This window comes from Hyperolius riggenbachi, chromosome 1, assembly GCF_040937935.1.
Source record: "Hyperolius riggenbachi isolate aHypRig1 chromosome 1, aHypRig1.pri, whole genome shotgun sequence".
NCBI classification, from domain to species: Eukaryota; Metazoa; Chordata; class Amphibia; order Anura; family Hyperoliidae; genus Hyperolius; species Hyperolius riggenbachi.
The window spans coordinates 286,501,098-286,517,784 of record NC_090646.1 but is presented as its reverse complement, the minus strand read 5'-3'; the positions used below and the strand labels follow the sequence as shown (position 1 = coordinate 286,517,784).

The 16,687-nt window shown below is 42.8% G+C and overlaps 1 protein-coding gene across 8 annotated transcripts in view; it reads right to left on the bottom strand.

The window, feature by feature from the left end:
* Positions 1–16,687, bottom strand: part of PSD3 (pleckstrin and Sec7 domain containing 3) — a 674,009-nt gene that overhangs the window by 362,729 nt on the left and 294,593 nt on the right. The window contains exon 9 of one of the 8 annotated variants that reach the window (XM_068233677.1): positions 7,107–7,158. The exons of 6 other annotated variants lie outside the window; for them this stretch is intronic. In XM_068233677.1, coding sequence (XP_068089778.1) covers positions 7,114–7,158 — 45 coding nt within the window. In that variant the 3' untranslated portion in view covers positions 7,107–7,113. Of the gene's footprint in view, positions 1–7,106; positions 7,159–11,629; positions 11,905–16,687 lie in introns of those variants that run through there. One more of the 8 variants, XM_068233678.1, reaches the window with a different exon arrangement.

Here is a 16,687-nt window from a genome sequence, read left to right as displayed (position 1 = left end):
CCACTTCTCCCCAGCCAATAGAGCAATCAATACTGCTCTTCTCTGCCAGGCTCCTTCTTTAAAGCCGTGCCCCTTCTTCTCAGTAGCCACACAGGTAAAGTGTTTACCTCGTGTGGCCCAGCTTTTAACTCCGCCCCACGCCAGTCAAACCAGGAGCCAGCGGCCAGCCAGCTTATGCCCCCGACAGTCTGACCCCCCACCTGTGTCACTGGCTGCACACAGACACTGGAGCGAGACAGCCAGGGGACAGATGCAGTCAGAGGCGTCTCTGTCACCAGGCAACTATAAATTTTGGCCTAGAGCGCCTTGGGTGGGCGTGGGTGCTCTTTCGCCGCGCTGTGTGCGTGTGTTTTTTTTTTCCCCACATTATCAGTTCAGCGCCGGGCCGGCTGTGACAGGCAGCTCAGCCTGTGCCCGGTGCCGCCTACTGGTCCGTCCCCTCCCTCTCCCTTCAGAGCGAGCAGCCGCACGTTAGTTAGTTTATACGTGCTGTGCCGCCGCCTACTAGTTCACCCCCTCTCCCTCTTCGTGCAGCGCGAACTACCGCACGCTAGTTTGTTTATACGTGCGGCGCCGCCCCCCGCCTGTCACACGTGCTTGAAGGCACCATGTGACGCACCAGGGACCAGTGCCACCGCCGGCTGGCTACACTGCACACACACTATCTGCCGAGGCGACACCTCACAGTGAGTGCCCTCTGCTCTTGATAATTTTTTATATGCCGCCCTGGCTGGCCCTGAGTAACAACCCCCCCCCCCCCCTCAGCCCACCCATAACACTTGGCGCAGGCCACATACGATTATTTCCTGGTGAACGCTGGCCACATCCAATTGTTTCCTGGTGAACGATGGCCACGTACAATTGTTTCCTGGTGAACGCTGGCCACATACGATTGTTTCCTGGTGAACGCTGGCCACATACGATTATTTCCTGGTGAACGCTGGCCACATACGATTATTTTCTGGTGAACGCTGGCCACATACGATTATTTTCTGGTGAACGCTGGCCACATACGATTATTTCCTGGTGAACGCTGGCCACATACGATTATTTCCTGGTGAACGCAGGCCACATAATATTTCCTGGTGAACGCTGGCCACATTACGATTATTTTATGGTGAATCATTGCTGCATTATATTTTATTATGAATCATTGCTGCGTTATGGTTATTTTCTAGTGAAAGATTGCCGCATTATGATTTTAAGTGAATCATTGCTGCGTTACAATTATTTTATGGTAAAACGATTATTTTCATCAAGTGGCACCTCACAGGGGGGGGGGGGGGGGAGGGGGGGCGCCACAGGTTTTCTCGCCTGGAGTGACAAAATGGCTAGAGACGCCCCTGACACAGAGGCATGTCATAGCGCACAGGACATGCCTCTGTGTTCTCTTAAGATTTTAAATACCCACCTCGGGTTCTCTTTAAAGAGACTCTGTAACAAAAATTTCAGCCTTAGTTCTTCTATCCTATAAGTTCCTTTGCCTGCTCTAATGTGCTCTGGCTTACTGCAGCCTTTCCTACTTGCACAGTGGCTGTATCATCTCTGTTATATGATCTAATCTGCTCTCGTCTGTCGGCTCTGTCGGCAGAGGCTGGAATGTGTGGAATGTGCTGCACTGTTTGTCATTGGCAGAAGCTATACACACACCCTCCAGGCCCCCTGCAGGCTCTGTGTGACTCACACTCTGCTTATGTGAGCCTATCACAAGCTGGTTAGTTTGTTTGTAAACACTGCCTAAGGCCTCTTGCACACTGCAAGCAATTCAGATTCAGATTCCGCTTTTTAATCAGTTTTTACCTCCGATTCAGATTCAGATTTGCAGTGTGCAAGGAGCAAACTGCAAATCTGAATCTGAATCGGAAGTAAAAACAGATTAAAAAGCGGAATCTGAATCTGAATTGCTTGCAGTGTGCAAGAGGCCTTAAACTGTTAATTACAAGCCAGGATTGCAGCAGAGAGTGGCAGAAACAGCACAGAGGGGCACAGGAGAAAATAAGGAATAGAATGGTATGCTTTTTAGTCTAAGAATATTAGAGTACAGATTCTCTTTAAAGGACAACTGTAGAGGTATGTGGAGGCTGCCATATTTATTTCCTTTTAAGCAATACCAGTTGCCTGGCTATCCTGTTGATCCTCTGCCTCTAATACATTTAGCTACAGAGCCTGAGCAAGCATGCAGCAGATCAGGTGTTTGACATTATTGTCAGCTCTGACAAGATTAGCTGCATGCTTCTTTCTGGTATTATTCAGACACTACTGCAACCAAATAGATCAGCAGGGCTGCCAGGCAACTGGTATTGTTTAAAAGGGAATAAATATGGCAGCCTCCATATCGATCTCATTACAGTTGTACTTTAAAGTGTACAGACTGGTTCCAAGTTTTTATCAAATATGCCCTCTATAACCCACACAATTGTAATAGCCCCCATTTGCAGAATTAAATCATTCCTTGGACCTGTTTTTGCAGACCCCAAGTTACTGGTGTTATAACTTTGTGCATATCTGCAAAATGCCCTACCTCAACTTACTGAAGAGGTCCTTGTATACCTCTCCTAGCCATGTGTACTAGTATTTTTCCTATTTAGGCATTTTAGGACATGTGAGGAAAGGTAAGGTCAACTCAGGCCCATTCTCTGCTCAGGGGAAATACTGCAAACAAAAGCAAGTTATCGAGTTAAATCTATAGAGAGGAGAGCTAAAGAAGACTTGTTCTCCAGGAGCTATAAAAGCTGTATGTAACGATTGGTGTAGCAACACAGACGTCTGATTATGTGTGATCTGCAGTATCACCGATAATACAGATGCAATACCTGATTATGTGGTGATCTGCAGAATCACCAATAATGCAAGTATAGCTAGCAGAATAGCTAGGTGTATAGTGCTTGGTGCAACAGTAACTGAATAGCATGGCTAGACCTCACCAGAGGAGCTGGTGGGTACTATTGATACAACAGTAACTGAATAGTTTGGCTAGACCTCACCAGAGGAGCCGGTGGGCACTATTGGTACAACAGTAACTGAATAGTTTGACTAGACCTCACTAGAGGAGCTGGTGGGTAGGGCTGCACGATTTTGGGTAAAAATTGAAATTGTGATTTTTCTGTCAAAAATTGTGATTTCGATTTTTTTCACGATTTTTTCCAAAACAAGCTTTAGCACTAAATTCACAATGTACCCCTGAGCTTAAACAATAGTGTATGGACTGTGGCGTCCAGCAGGGGTCCCCAAACTTTTCCGGCCCAGGGACCACTTTCTGACCAAATTTTTTCTCTGGGGACTGGGGGGTGGCATCCTACTGTAGTGTACAGTACCGTGCACAGCGGGTTTGGGGGGGGGGGGGGGGGGGCTTGGGTGTGGCGGCATAGCTAGCATAGTTGCCCCAGTATAGGGAGTTTAGTTGCCCCAGTATGGCTAGTATAGTTACCCCAGTATAGCTAGCATGGTGCCCCAGTATAGCTAGCATAGTGCCCCAGTATAGTGCCCCAGTATAGCTAGTATAGTGCCCCAGTATAGTGCCCCAGTATAGCAAGTATAGTGCCCCAGTATAGCTAGTATAGTGCCCCAGTATAGCGCCCCAGTATAGCTAGTCTAGTGCCCCAGTATAGCTAGTCTAGTGCCCCAGTATAGCTAGTATAGTGCCCCAGTGTAGCTAGTCTAGTGCCCCAGTATAGCTAGTATAGCGCCCTAGTATAGCGCCCCAGTATAGCGCCCCAGTATAGCTAGTATAGTGCCCCAGTAAAGCTAGTATAGTGCCCCAGTATAGTGCCCCAGTATAGCTAGTCTAGTGCCCCAGTATAGCTAGTCTAGTGCCCCAGTATAGCTAGTCTAGTGCCCCAGTATAACTACTATAGTGCCCCAGTATAACTACTATAGTGCCCCAGTATAGCTACTATAGTGCCCCAGTATAGCTAGTATAGTGCCCCAATATAGTGCCCCAGTATAGCTAGTATAGTGCCCCAGTATAGTTAGTATAGTGCCCCATTATAGTACCCAGTATAGCTAGTATAGCGCCACTGCCCAGTATGAATAGGTAGTGCCCCAGTATAGCTAGTAAAGTGCCCAGTATAGATCGGTAGGTACGCCGTACGGGACTCGGGGGGCGGATCCAGTGGCAGAAGCAGTGCATATATATGATGTTAATGAGCTGGGCAGCGGAGGGAGGAGAGTCCAGTCCGAAGCGGCGCTTCACACACAGCTTCACCAATCGCTGAATAGCGATGGTATGACGGCAGCGGTAGGCGGAGCTGTACTAGAGCGTACAGCTCCGCCTAACGCCTCCGTCATTCCATTGCTATCCAGCGATTGGTGAAGCTGTGTGTGAAGCGCCGCTCCAGACTGGACTCTCCTCCCTCCGCTGCCCAGCTCATTCGCATCATAAATATGCACTGCTTCTGCCACTGGATCCGCCCCCCGAGTCCCGTACGGCGTACCTACCTAGAACTGTGTGCCGCTCTGCACTGGACGCGCCTCTCCCGCCCCCGCTCATTTAAAACCGAAAACCGCCGGATACAGACGATCCCCAGATCGTCTTCACAGGAACCGCGGTTTCGGTTTCAAACCGAGAAATCGTGAAGCCCTACTGGTGGGTACTATTGGTACAACAGTAACTGAATAGTTTGGCTAGACCTCACCAGAGGAGCTGGTGGGTACTATTGGTACAACAGTAACTGAATAGTTTGGCTAGACCTCACCAGAGGAGCTGGTGAGTACTATCAGAGAGCACCTCACCAGTGACAAGGGCTCACTGGTGAGTAGAGAGGTCAGACAGGCTAGGATCGGCAACAGGCAGGCAGGTACAGTACAGAATCGGCAGGCAAGAGAGTAGTAGAATATCAGGCAGAGTTCAGCAACAGAGTCAGATGGGCAGAGGTACAGAATCGATTAGCAAGAGCAGGGTCAGAGATAAGCCAGAGTCATACACAGAATATCAAAATATACAATAATACAATAATCCTAGTCTTGTGTGAAATCCCTGGTTTCCTCCCAGATCAAAGCACACCGGATACTATCTAAGGTCTGAGCGCTAACACATAAGCATTCGCAACAGCAGACCAGTTGCGAGTGAACACCGAAGGTTTTTGAAGCAGAGGAGACCCCCACGGCCGCGCCCACTTCAATCAGCCAATCCGGAGCGCTGTGAGTCACCTCTGACGTCAGCCGACCAGCCGGTCAGCTGACACGCCTCATCCCCGCATAAAGGTCCTGTCTACACGCGCGCCCGCGCAATACAGCAACCCTCTGGGCAAATGACAATCCCGTCCTCGGCGTACTAGACGCCAGAGGAACAGGCGAACCTCCTGAGCAGGACAGCGAGGCGGCTGCGGAGACACCCCGCGTGCCCGCAGCCTCAGCGAATGTTACACTGTAGTTCAGAGACATGGAACATACTATAAGACCTGTCACCATTACTTTTCCAGAAAACTGCAGGATCTAATTAAAACAAACAATTACAGGTAATAGGTTACTAGATTTCGGCCTAGCCACAAAGGCTTTACTGGAGTTATGTCTTAATACAGTAGTGGTCACTAGCTAGGCTGACTGATCGAATCTGAAGATCATATTGGAAAACATAAGGAAAAATGCAGTGTTTACGTAATCAGAATCATATACAATGCATTGATTATCCAAGTTTTGCCATAAGTACACATCTGTACACACATTTACACATCAGAAAGCAACTGCAGCCATAGAAATTTAGATTAATGCTTAAATGGCAGTGAGATTTGGTCCTTTATGCCTTTGAGGTTGCTAGAACATGCATTAAAAGGCTTTGTGAAAGCCCAAGTGGAATTAGCATAGATGCAACAAAAGGAGATTCTGGTATCAACTCATTACCTGGAGAGGACACCGTTAATAATGTAACATGACACTTTCCTACAGCTGAGCACAAAGATCTGCAGTGAAACTGAAAATCAGGCAACTTTGTTTTTGCACAGACTTTTCAGCTGACAAAATCCAGCCCAGAATATCTGCTTCTATCACTGAGTGTATAATTTGACATAACTTTGAATGAGGATTAAAAAAAAAAAAAAATGATAATGACATCATTAAGTCACTAAAATACCCTGGCAAATCGGTAAATTATTTATAGTCAAAAATACCAAATGCATAATAAGTAAATATGTGTACTTTTTGCTTTTATGGCCATAAAATCTTTGTTTAAAGGGAACCTAAACTGAGAAGGATATGGATTTTTCCTTTTAAAATAATACCAGTTGCCTGACTCTCCTGCTGATCCTGTGTCTCTAATACTTTTAGCCACAGCCCCTGAACAAGCATGCAGATCTGGTGCCCTGACAGAAGTCAGACTGGATTAGCTGCATGCTTGTTACAGGTGTGTGACTCAACCACTGCTGCAGCCAAAGAGATCAGCAGGACTGCCAGGCAACTGGTATTGTTTAACAGGAAACAACCATATCCCTCTCAGTTTAGGTTCCCTTTAAAGAGCAGTAATAATTTGAAGAAAATGAGCAACAACAACAAAGTAACAGAAGAGGTAATAATTTATAAAAGCCAGAGAGGGATCTCTTAGCCCATCATATGGAAGCAGGAAATTGGGTGCCGGAGGCACTACAGAAGTTTGGGCGCTGCCATAGGCGCCCATTGTAATAGTGGCTATGGTGGAAAATGTGGACACCATAGACACCTAATAAAATACCAGGTGGCAGGCTACCCGCTATGCAAACTGCGGCTACAAATAGCGTGCACTTGCTATTTATTTCCCACCATAGCCGATATTACCATGGGCACTAAGGTGGAATAAAGCTTTATGATTAAAAGCTGCATTATTTGCTGTAGTTTTCATTTTTTTTTTCAAACAGGGCCAAATGGGCAACCAGCTCCGATTCCGGTCAGATAGTAAAACAATCATTTTTCATTTCAGATGAGGCAGTGTAGGGTTACAGTCTCATCCTCCACTTATATCATCTAGTCATTGCTACATTCAGGTATTCTTTCATTAGTTTCTCTCATGATGGGAAGCCAAATTACTTTACAAGGCATCTTGATCTGTTTTGTTATTACTGCACGACTTGTGTTCCCAATACAATGGTAATTAAAATGGTTGGATAACGAGCGAGTCTTCACCCAAAAAATAAATAAATTGCACTTTCATGGAGAATGTCTGAGTGGTAGGATGGAGTGCTGTATTGTGGACTGTAAGGAAAAAAATCATGTTACAATTATAATGTATTTAATTACATTTAGTGCAAAATAAAACGTTACATTTATAGGTTTTGGTTCCTACATCACTTGCTAAAACGCAACTATTAATATATTTCAGCACCACCACCTTTCTTTCAATATTAGAACCCATCACAGAATAAACATATTTTAAAAGCGCTAAACCCCAATCTAGAGAGTTTCTGGAAGGAAGAGAGTTAACCAAATTTACACAAACATGGGTAGACTATATAAAATCTATATTTCGGGACAACTAATCGTAATTATGGAACTGGTGTAAAATTGCATCTTTTAATTGTATGGTGTGTGGCCACATCAAGTCTTATGCTGGGAATACACGGGTCGATTCTGGCGCTCGATTCTGCGCCAGATCGTTTTGCACGCTCGATTCTCTTATCTTCCGCTTATTTTTCTCATCTTTTTTTCAATTCACTTCAATGATAAATCGAGCCGCAAACAAATCGAATGGTGATTGGACATGTCAGAAAGTATCTATTGAGCAATCTTAATGGCTCGAAATCGAGCCATGTATTCCCAGCATTAGGCAAAAGTGTCAATCGGTTCACCACAAATAAACACGCGTCAGCTTTTACTCAGTTATTCGTCTGGCATGCAGTCCCTAGATGTGCATAACACTATGTGCCTGAGCCACCTTCCCTCAATGAAGAAAAAATTCCCGGCAGGACTCGACCCTTTAAAGTGCATATCAGTATTTATTGCATTATAATGGCAGCCGTACAACAGCAATGCAACAGCATGACGTTTCGGGCAAGAGCCCTTTATCAAATGCTGAAGTTCACATCCTTTTCACAAGCTTATATTACCATTCTAAATGACACACTCCCCTCTTGGGGGTGGGCACAATCCTTAAAGTTACACCCTATACAACATTCAAAATAACACACTCCCCTCTTGGGGGTGGGCTCAATCCTTAAAGTTACAAGTCCCTAATTTGGGTAACAAGAAGAAAGCGCAGCAACCCTATTGAATAAAATTACAAAAAACATCTGAGGCTAAAATCCTCGTTCAACCCCCCTGGTGTCTGAGTCCCCAGCCTGTCCATCCAGCAAGCCTCCCTTCTTAAAAGGGTATTCCTATGATCCATCCCTTCACGATTCTGCACCACCTCCAGCACCTGCCATCTTAACTGTGTCACTCTATGGCGCAATTCTATAAAATGGCGCGCCAGTGGGGATTCTTTTTTCGTTTGTAAATCACCTTTTTTCTCTTTGGGGGGGTTTTGTATGTTACTTTTATGCTCATTGAGCCTAGTTTTTATCTCACGTGTGGTCTGGCCCACATAGGCCAGGCCACATGGACATTTAATAAGGTACACCACCCCCTTGGTATCACATGTGGCATAATGTTTAAGTGGGATAGAAATCCCTGAGCTAGGATGGTGTACAACGGGACCTTTTATGATACTATTACAATGTTGGCATCCTAAACAAGGATATGTCCCTGTTTTTTCTGGTCCTAAAAATCTTTGTTTTTTACCACCCGTGCGGCCTATATCTGCCCGCACTAGATGGTCCTTTATTGATTTACCACGTCTATACACGAATCTCGGTGGAGTCTTACAGATATGGACAAGCTGGGGGTCACTCTCTATAACTGGCCAAAACTTGTGGACTGCTTCCCGGAGAAACCTAGATCCACTCCCATAAGTAGTGATAAAATTTATTTCTCCTGACTCTGCATTGGTGTCAACTTTGCATTCTCTCAATGACCTCCTATCAAGTGCTAAGACCTCTGCTGCAATTTCTTTACATCTCTTCTCACTATAGCCTCTGGTGATGAAATCCTGTGTGAGCAGTTGTGCCTGTTCTAAATATAATTCATCGGTGGAGGTAATCCTCCTGGCCCTTACAAATTGACTCTTAGGGAGCCCCCGAATAAGTGGACGGGGATGACAGCTCTCCGCCATCAGGAAAGAGTTTTTATCAGTTGTCTTTCTGTATAAATTTGTTATCACCTCACTCTCCCCCTTCGTGATTTCGACATCCAAGAAATGCAATCTATGGGTGTCGTATTCCATCTTAAACTTTAATGTAGGATGCCTATGATTTAAAGACTGAAAGAACTGGCACAACTCCTCCTCACTCCCTCTCCAACAAAAAAATAAGTCATCAATAAATCTGCAGTACCCCAGGATGCGCCCCTGGGCGTCACCTCCCAAAATATGGGTATTCTCAAAATCTGACATGACGATATTAGCTACTGAAGGGGCATAAGGCGCCCCCATGGGCACACCCTGGGTCTGCAGATAAAACAAATCTCCAAATCTGAAATAAGAGTGAGTCAGACAAAATTCCAACATTGACATGATAAAAATGAGCATCTCATTTTTAACCCTTACATCTCCTCTCATCTTTTCTTGCACTGACTGTAAAGCCTCCACATGTACAATGTTATTATACAAATTTACGACATCCATGGACACCAAAAAATTCACACCCTCCATATCAATATTCTCCAATCTATTCAAAAAATGGGTAGTGTCCTTCAGACAAATCTCATTTTCTTTAACTATAGGCTGCAGCCACGAATCGATGTATATCCCCAAAGGCTCCGCCAGGGAGTCCACTGCAGAAACAATGGGTCTCCCTGGCGGACACCCGAGGTCCTTATAAATTTTTGGTAGCGTATAAAACACTGGTACCCTTGGTGTATCCTTTTTAAGAACAGCCAACAATTCTCTCCCAATGATACCAGTGCTTGCTGCATCATCCAGCATTGCATCCAATTCTCTTTTAAACACATGAGTGGGATCATTAGACAACCTTCTATACATCTGTTCATTATCCAATTGATGTTTAACCTCCATTTCATAATCTTTACGATCTTGTATTACAATGGCCCCCCCTTTATCCGCTTTTTTAATTATTATGGATGTGTCCCCTTTAAGAGCCATTAATGCACTAAATTCATCTCTCGTCAAATTATATTGCCTCCTTTTATTTTTCTCAATACAGCGCTTAGTCTCTTTCAACACCAACCTCTCAAACAATTCAAGTGCATTACTAGTAAAAGGGGGGTCTTGTTTACTCTTGGGTCTCAGTCTTTTAGGAATCTCTGCTTCTTCTTTCTGTATTACTGTTAGTTCTTTATCTTTCCTTGGTCTATGGAGACCAAACCAAGTTCTCCATCTGATATTCCGTGTATACTTATACAGATCTACTCTCACATTAAACATATTGATCCCTGATGTTGGAACAAATCCCAATCCCTTATTCAAGACATTCATCTCTAACTGTGTCATCTTTCTACTGGAAATGTTATAAACAGTACAGTTTCTATCACCGATCTTTCTATCCTGCTGCATATATAGATTCCCATCACTCTCTGTGTCTTTATCTCCCACCACTGTGTTATCCTCAGTGTGTTCATTACTTACAGTTCTCAGCTGCGCTGCTGGAATAGTGACAGGGACGACATCGGTGTCTACCTGTCGGCGCTTACTCACTGAGTCTGCCTCCGGGTTGGATCAGACAGCTGAGGCGTGATGGACCTCTAACCTGGAGAGGACTCCCCATATATATAAAAAAACATATACCAGTTAATCCAGAGGCGGGCAGATATAATACAGATTGCGATTGGATCCACCTTCCCTCAAAACAGGAAGAAGAGTCTCAGAATAATAGCTTTATTCATAGAAAAACTGATATTTTTGCTATAAATAGGAATGCAATTTGGAAATACTGATGGATCCCAATGATTTATGACACGTGACTTATTGATAGGTCCGCTTTCAAAACAGAGTGACATTTCCTAATCTATACATAAATATAATCAAGTGAAAAGGATCTCCAAACTACTTACAAATGAAATAAAGGAGACATGCACCGGTCACAGGACATAGGAGTACAAGTGTACTAATTAAAAGTGCATGACACAAGGTCAAATGCATGTACAGTCAGTACTAATAGCATAAATAATTAAAAGAGAAGAATCTCTTAAAACATGGAAAGAAAGGGTGTTCAGTGTATACTGACAGGAGGAAATCAGCAAAATATGTTAACATTTAAAGGTCAAAAGTATATCTTACGGTATTTGTGCTGCTGTGAGAACGCATAATACCAAAAAAGTATATTCTACTAACAAGAAAAGAAAAGATATAAAAGGAAATGCGAAATAGAAAGAAAAGAAAATAAACGTGCATCAAACTACACTGAACAATTACAATTTTTGTAACTGACAACTTACAGTGCATCCGGAAAGTATTCATAGCGCATCACTTTTCCACATTTTGTTATGTTACAGTCTTATTACAAAATTAATTAACAAATTCATTTTTTCCTCAGAATTCTACACACAACACTTCATAATAACAACATGAAAAATGTTTGAGGTTTTTGGCAAATTTATTAAAAATAAAAAAGAGAGAACAAACGTATCACATGTACATAAGTATTCACAGCCTTTGCTCAATACGTTGTCGATGCACCTTTGGCAGCAATTACAGCCTCAAGTCTTTGTGAATATGATGCCACAAACTTGGCGCACCTATCCTTGGCCAGTTTCACCCATTCCTCTTTGCATCACCTCTCAAGCTCCATCAGGTTGGAGAGGAAGGGTTGGTGTAGAGCCATGTTAAGATCTCTCCAAAGATGTTCAATTGGATTCAAGTCTGGGCTCTGGCTAGTCCACTCAAGGACATTAAGAGATGTCCTGAAGCCACGTCTTTCATATCTTGGCTGTGTGCATAGGGTTGTTATCCTGCTGAAAGACAAACCATCACCCCAGTCTGAGTTTAAGTGCGCTCTGGATCATGTTTTCATCCAGAATGTCTTTGTACATTGCTGCAATCATCTTTCCCTTTATCCTGACTAGTCTCCCAATTCCTGCCGCTGAAAAACATCCCCACAGCATGATGCTTCCGCGACCATGCTTCACTGCAAGGATGGTATTGGCCTTTTGATGAGCAGTACCTAGTATCCTCCAAACATGACACGTAGCATTCAAATCTTTGTCTCATCAGACCAGAGACTGTTTCTTATGGTCAGAGTCCTTCAGGTGCCTTTTGGCAAACGCAAGGCTGGCTGCCATGAGCCTTTCACTGAGGAGCAGCTTCCATCTGGCCACTTTACCATACAGGCCTGATTGGTGGATTTCTGCAGAGATGGTTTTCCTTCTAGAATGTTCTCCTCTCTCCACAGAGGACATCTGGATCTCTGACAGAGTGACCATTGGGTTCTTGGTAACTTCCTTGACTTAGGCCTTTCTCCCCCAATTGCACAGTTTAACCACTTGAGGACCACAGGCTTACACCCCCTAGTGACCAGGCGATTCTTTACAATTTAGAACGCTGCAGCTTTAACAGTGTGCTGCATGGCCATACAGCTTACCACCCAAATGAATCTTGTGTCCTTTTCGTGCCACCAACAAAAAGCCCAGTTTCTAACAGCCTGCCAGCCGCAATCGCTGGCTAGCAGGCTGATATCGTAGCGGAGTTCCATCACTATTTGCCACTAATCTCCGCCCCAGGACTTGACGCTGATCAGCGTTAGGCGGTCCTGGGGGTGCCACCCTCCTGCTGCCTGCTGCGGGAGCTCCACCATCCAAGCAGGGGTCGCGTGCTATCTCCTGCAAAACAGGCACGCAGGATCTTACGCCCATCAGTGTGATGCTGTCGGCTAGTGATTAAACCCCTGTCACTCAAAATGCCTATAGTTAGCTGTAAATGTGAGAACTCCTTCTAGGTTCAACATCACTTTCTCTTAGAAGTCTGCTTTGGCAGTCCAGTATATGCCCAATTTCTTGGTCTATGAGGGCTAATGTCCCAAAGTCACTGACCTGTAAAATGGCATAACCATAGCAAAGCTAAGAATTTGCCAGAACATCCCTCTTAAAGGATACCCCAACTGAAATGTGACATAATGAGATAGACATGTGTATGTACAGTGCCTAGCACACAGATAACTATGCTGTGTTCCTTTTTTTCTTTCTCTGCCTGACAGAGTTAAATATCAGGTATGTAAGTGGCTGACTCAGTCCTGACTATGACAGGAAGTGACTACAGTGTGACCCTCACTGATAAGAAATTCCAACTATAAAACACTTTCCTCGCAGAAAATGGCTTCTGAGAGCAAGAAAGAGGTAAAAAAGGGGAATTTGTTATCAGTGAAGGTCACACTGTAGTCACTTCCTGTCTGAGTCAGGACTGAGTCAGCCACTTACATACCTGATATTTAACTCTTTCAGGCAGAGAAAGAAAAAAAGGAACACAGCATAGTTATCTGTGTGCTAGGCACTGTACATACACATGTCTATCTCATTATGTCACATTTCAGTTGTGGTATCCTTGAAAAGAATGTGTAGGATTTTGGAGCATTTTTTTTGCCTGGCAGCAAATCTGTAACATGGCTAGGGGTGTGGTCAAGGGGTTAGAATCTTTTATTGTCGTTAAAGGTGAGCATAAAAGTAAACGTGAATGATAACTGCAATAGTAAGATTTTCATTTTGTTATACATTATACTGCTATTTCAGCTTTGTAGCTCAATAATTGCTCATTCTTTCACTGCTGGCTGTTCATTTTTAAATGATACAATACTTAGTGATTGTGATAGTCCAGTAAGCTCTAGATGGCATCTTAGCATTGACAGCAAACTACAATGTAGACTCCAAGGCCCCTTTTTTGCTACTACAATGGCCTACAGTAATGTCTGTAACCATTTCAGGACGAGACGCAATTTTCACACATCAGTACTGCTCCCATTCATTCGTCAATAACGTTATTACTACTAATCATTTACTACTACTAATTATCTATACATTGTTTTTTTTCAGGGCAAATTAGGTTTTTAGTATGTGAAAATTTAGTTTAGTAATTACCTTATTTTCTATGCATGTTAAAGGGAAATTAAGGTAAAATTTTGAAAAGAAACCACACTATTTCTCCATTTACATGCAATATAGCTTTACAACAAACAGTGCTAAGTAGAAGTTAAACCCACAAACTGTATTTGCTTATCCATCCTGGTTATTACAACATTTAGATTATGTTCCTAGCACAATATATAATGACAATGTTTTTTTTTGATTTCTCATTGTACACCATCAATGATTATGAGACCTTATTTGCAAAAATAGTAATAAACCGTCATGTCATACATATTTAAAAAGCTAAGTTCAAGTCTTTTACTTTGGTACAGAATATGCGAAAATTTAATTGCTTTTGTTTCAGTTTGCGACTAAAAAGAATACACAAGACATGGGCCTCAACCCTAAAGCTCTAAACTCTATTCTACAAACTTATCAGTGTTAAAATGTTACCACATAGGTCTCTTGTAGTTTTGCTAAGACTTTCCCAAGTTTGTCCCTACCCATTTTGTATTTGACTTGCATCCACGTGTGCTACGTGTGCGTGTGCTGCTTCTGTAACACGTTATATTAACAATGCATGCATTACATACATAATGCAAGTTGCTATGTCACTTGCATATCTGTAAAAAAGTGCAGTATGCGCATGCAATTTTTTAACAAAAGACTAAGTTTTACATAAAACTTATTACAAGACTTCAAGCACAAAGTCACACTCCTTACATTTCTTGCTCGTATCTTATGAATATCTCAGTAACTGAAATTCGAAGACAGCAGGAAATTTGACATGGGCTTAGTAAATTAACCGAATGATACAAACCGAGATGAAGATTTTCTTTCTTTTATAGCAAGTTGTACGTCGCTGCTGTGGTTTCCAGCAAGTGTCCTAAAAATCTACCGAAGTTGCAAGCTTAAAGCGGTATCGTCACCATAAAAATCAAATTTCAACAGCAACTGGTATGAGTGTATTAAGTGATAAAGATGCTAATCCTGCATTCAAAACTTTCAAAACTTTTTCTGATGTTATGATTTGGAGTTATCACATACTTAAGGAGCACTGGCCCTTTAGTAGTCTGTGCCAAAGAATTGCATGCTGTGGGTTCTTTTTATCTATAATGTATTACTCCTCTTTCTTTTATTTCCCTGTCAGCTGCTTATCTGAAACCCAATCCCCTACTCACTTGTGTTTACAAGCAAGGCTGAGGTGACTCAGCGATTGGAGGAGACAAGAAAAAAAGTAAAGGGCAGAAATGACATCACGAGTTAGCCTTAACTGTGGGCAAAAGACATGGCCCCCACTACTAACAGAATTCTCTTCATTTACTATATAACATTCACTGAACACAAAATGTGGACAGTATAAGGCCTCTTGCACACTGCAAGCAAATCAGATTCAGATTCCGCTTTTTAATCAGTTTTTACCTCCGATTCAGATTCAGATTTGCAGTGTGCAGGGAGCAAACTGCAAATCTGAATCTGAATCGGAAGTAAAAACAGATTAAAAAGCGGAATCTGAATCTGAATTGCTTGCAGTGTGCAAGAGGCCTAATACATGTGTTATGTAAGTAGATCAAGTATTTATCTACTTATATATGTGTTTTTTTCCCTGGCATAGTATGGCTGATCCTACTGCTTTAAAGGAATACTATCAATACCCAAGTGTTCTAAAATTACAATGTACAAATCATGGCTAAGTAGCTGTGTAAACATTTCCCTAACTTTCATGTTAAATATCAGAGGCAAAAGCTTTAATTCATTGTGTATAGCATTTAACTCTATTGAGACAAATCATTTGCAAAGGGGTGTCTGTAGTCTGATATGCAAAAAACAACACTGGCTGTGCATTGAAGCAGAGTATTTTTCCCTGAAAGCAAAAAAGGTATGAAAAGCTGTTGAGTCACTGACAATTAATGTTTAAAACAAGTTACATTTCCTCTGCTCTCTGCAGACAGCTCAAACACAGGCAGCTTCTGAGAGCTCTCTCACACACAGTTACACACATAGATATCAGTAAGGGAAATCCCCCCTCCCCTCATTGTTCACTCTACAGTCACAAAATGAGCAGGCTGCCCTCAGTTCAGAGTGAAAGGAATTTGTTACAGTAAACAAAAGAGATAAGCAAATGAAATGTATACATCATTATTTACCAGCACTTCAGGAACTCTCTCAAACTCCGGTTAAAAAATACGTTAATCGATAGTATGCCTTTAAACTGGTTCCAAACTGAGAAGGTAGATCTAACTTTGTATCACTTTCCTGGGAGCTCTGAAAAACGTTAAGCCTCAGGGTCTGTTTCCACTGCATGCAGATTGGGCACAGGATGGATGCAGAAAAACTGACTCCAATGAATGCCTATGGGCCTGTTTCCACTAAATGCAATTTTTCTGATGCAGATTTTCCCATAGGCATTCATTGGAGTCAGTTTTTCTGCATCCAATCTGCGTGTAGTGGAAACAGGCCCTCAGCGTTTCCTGTAAAGGCAGAAAGGCCTGACACTCTGATTCACAGCTGCTGATAAAAGCTAATTGGACCTTTTGACCTAACTAAACAAACACAAAGCTGAATTTATTTAGCAACTATATGTGGAATGAAGACTTTTCATTGTGTGCTGTGCAGAAGTTCCAGTCCGATTTAAATTAATGGCAGTTACAAAATGGCTTGTGTAATGATGATCTATGTT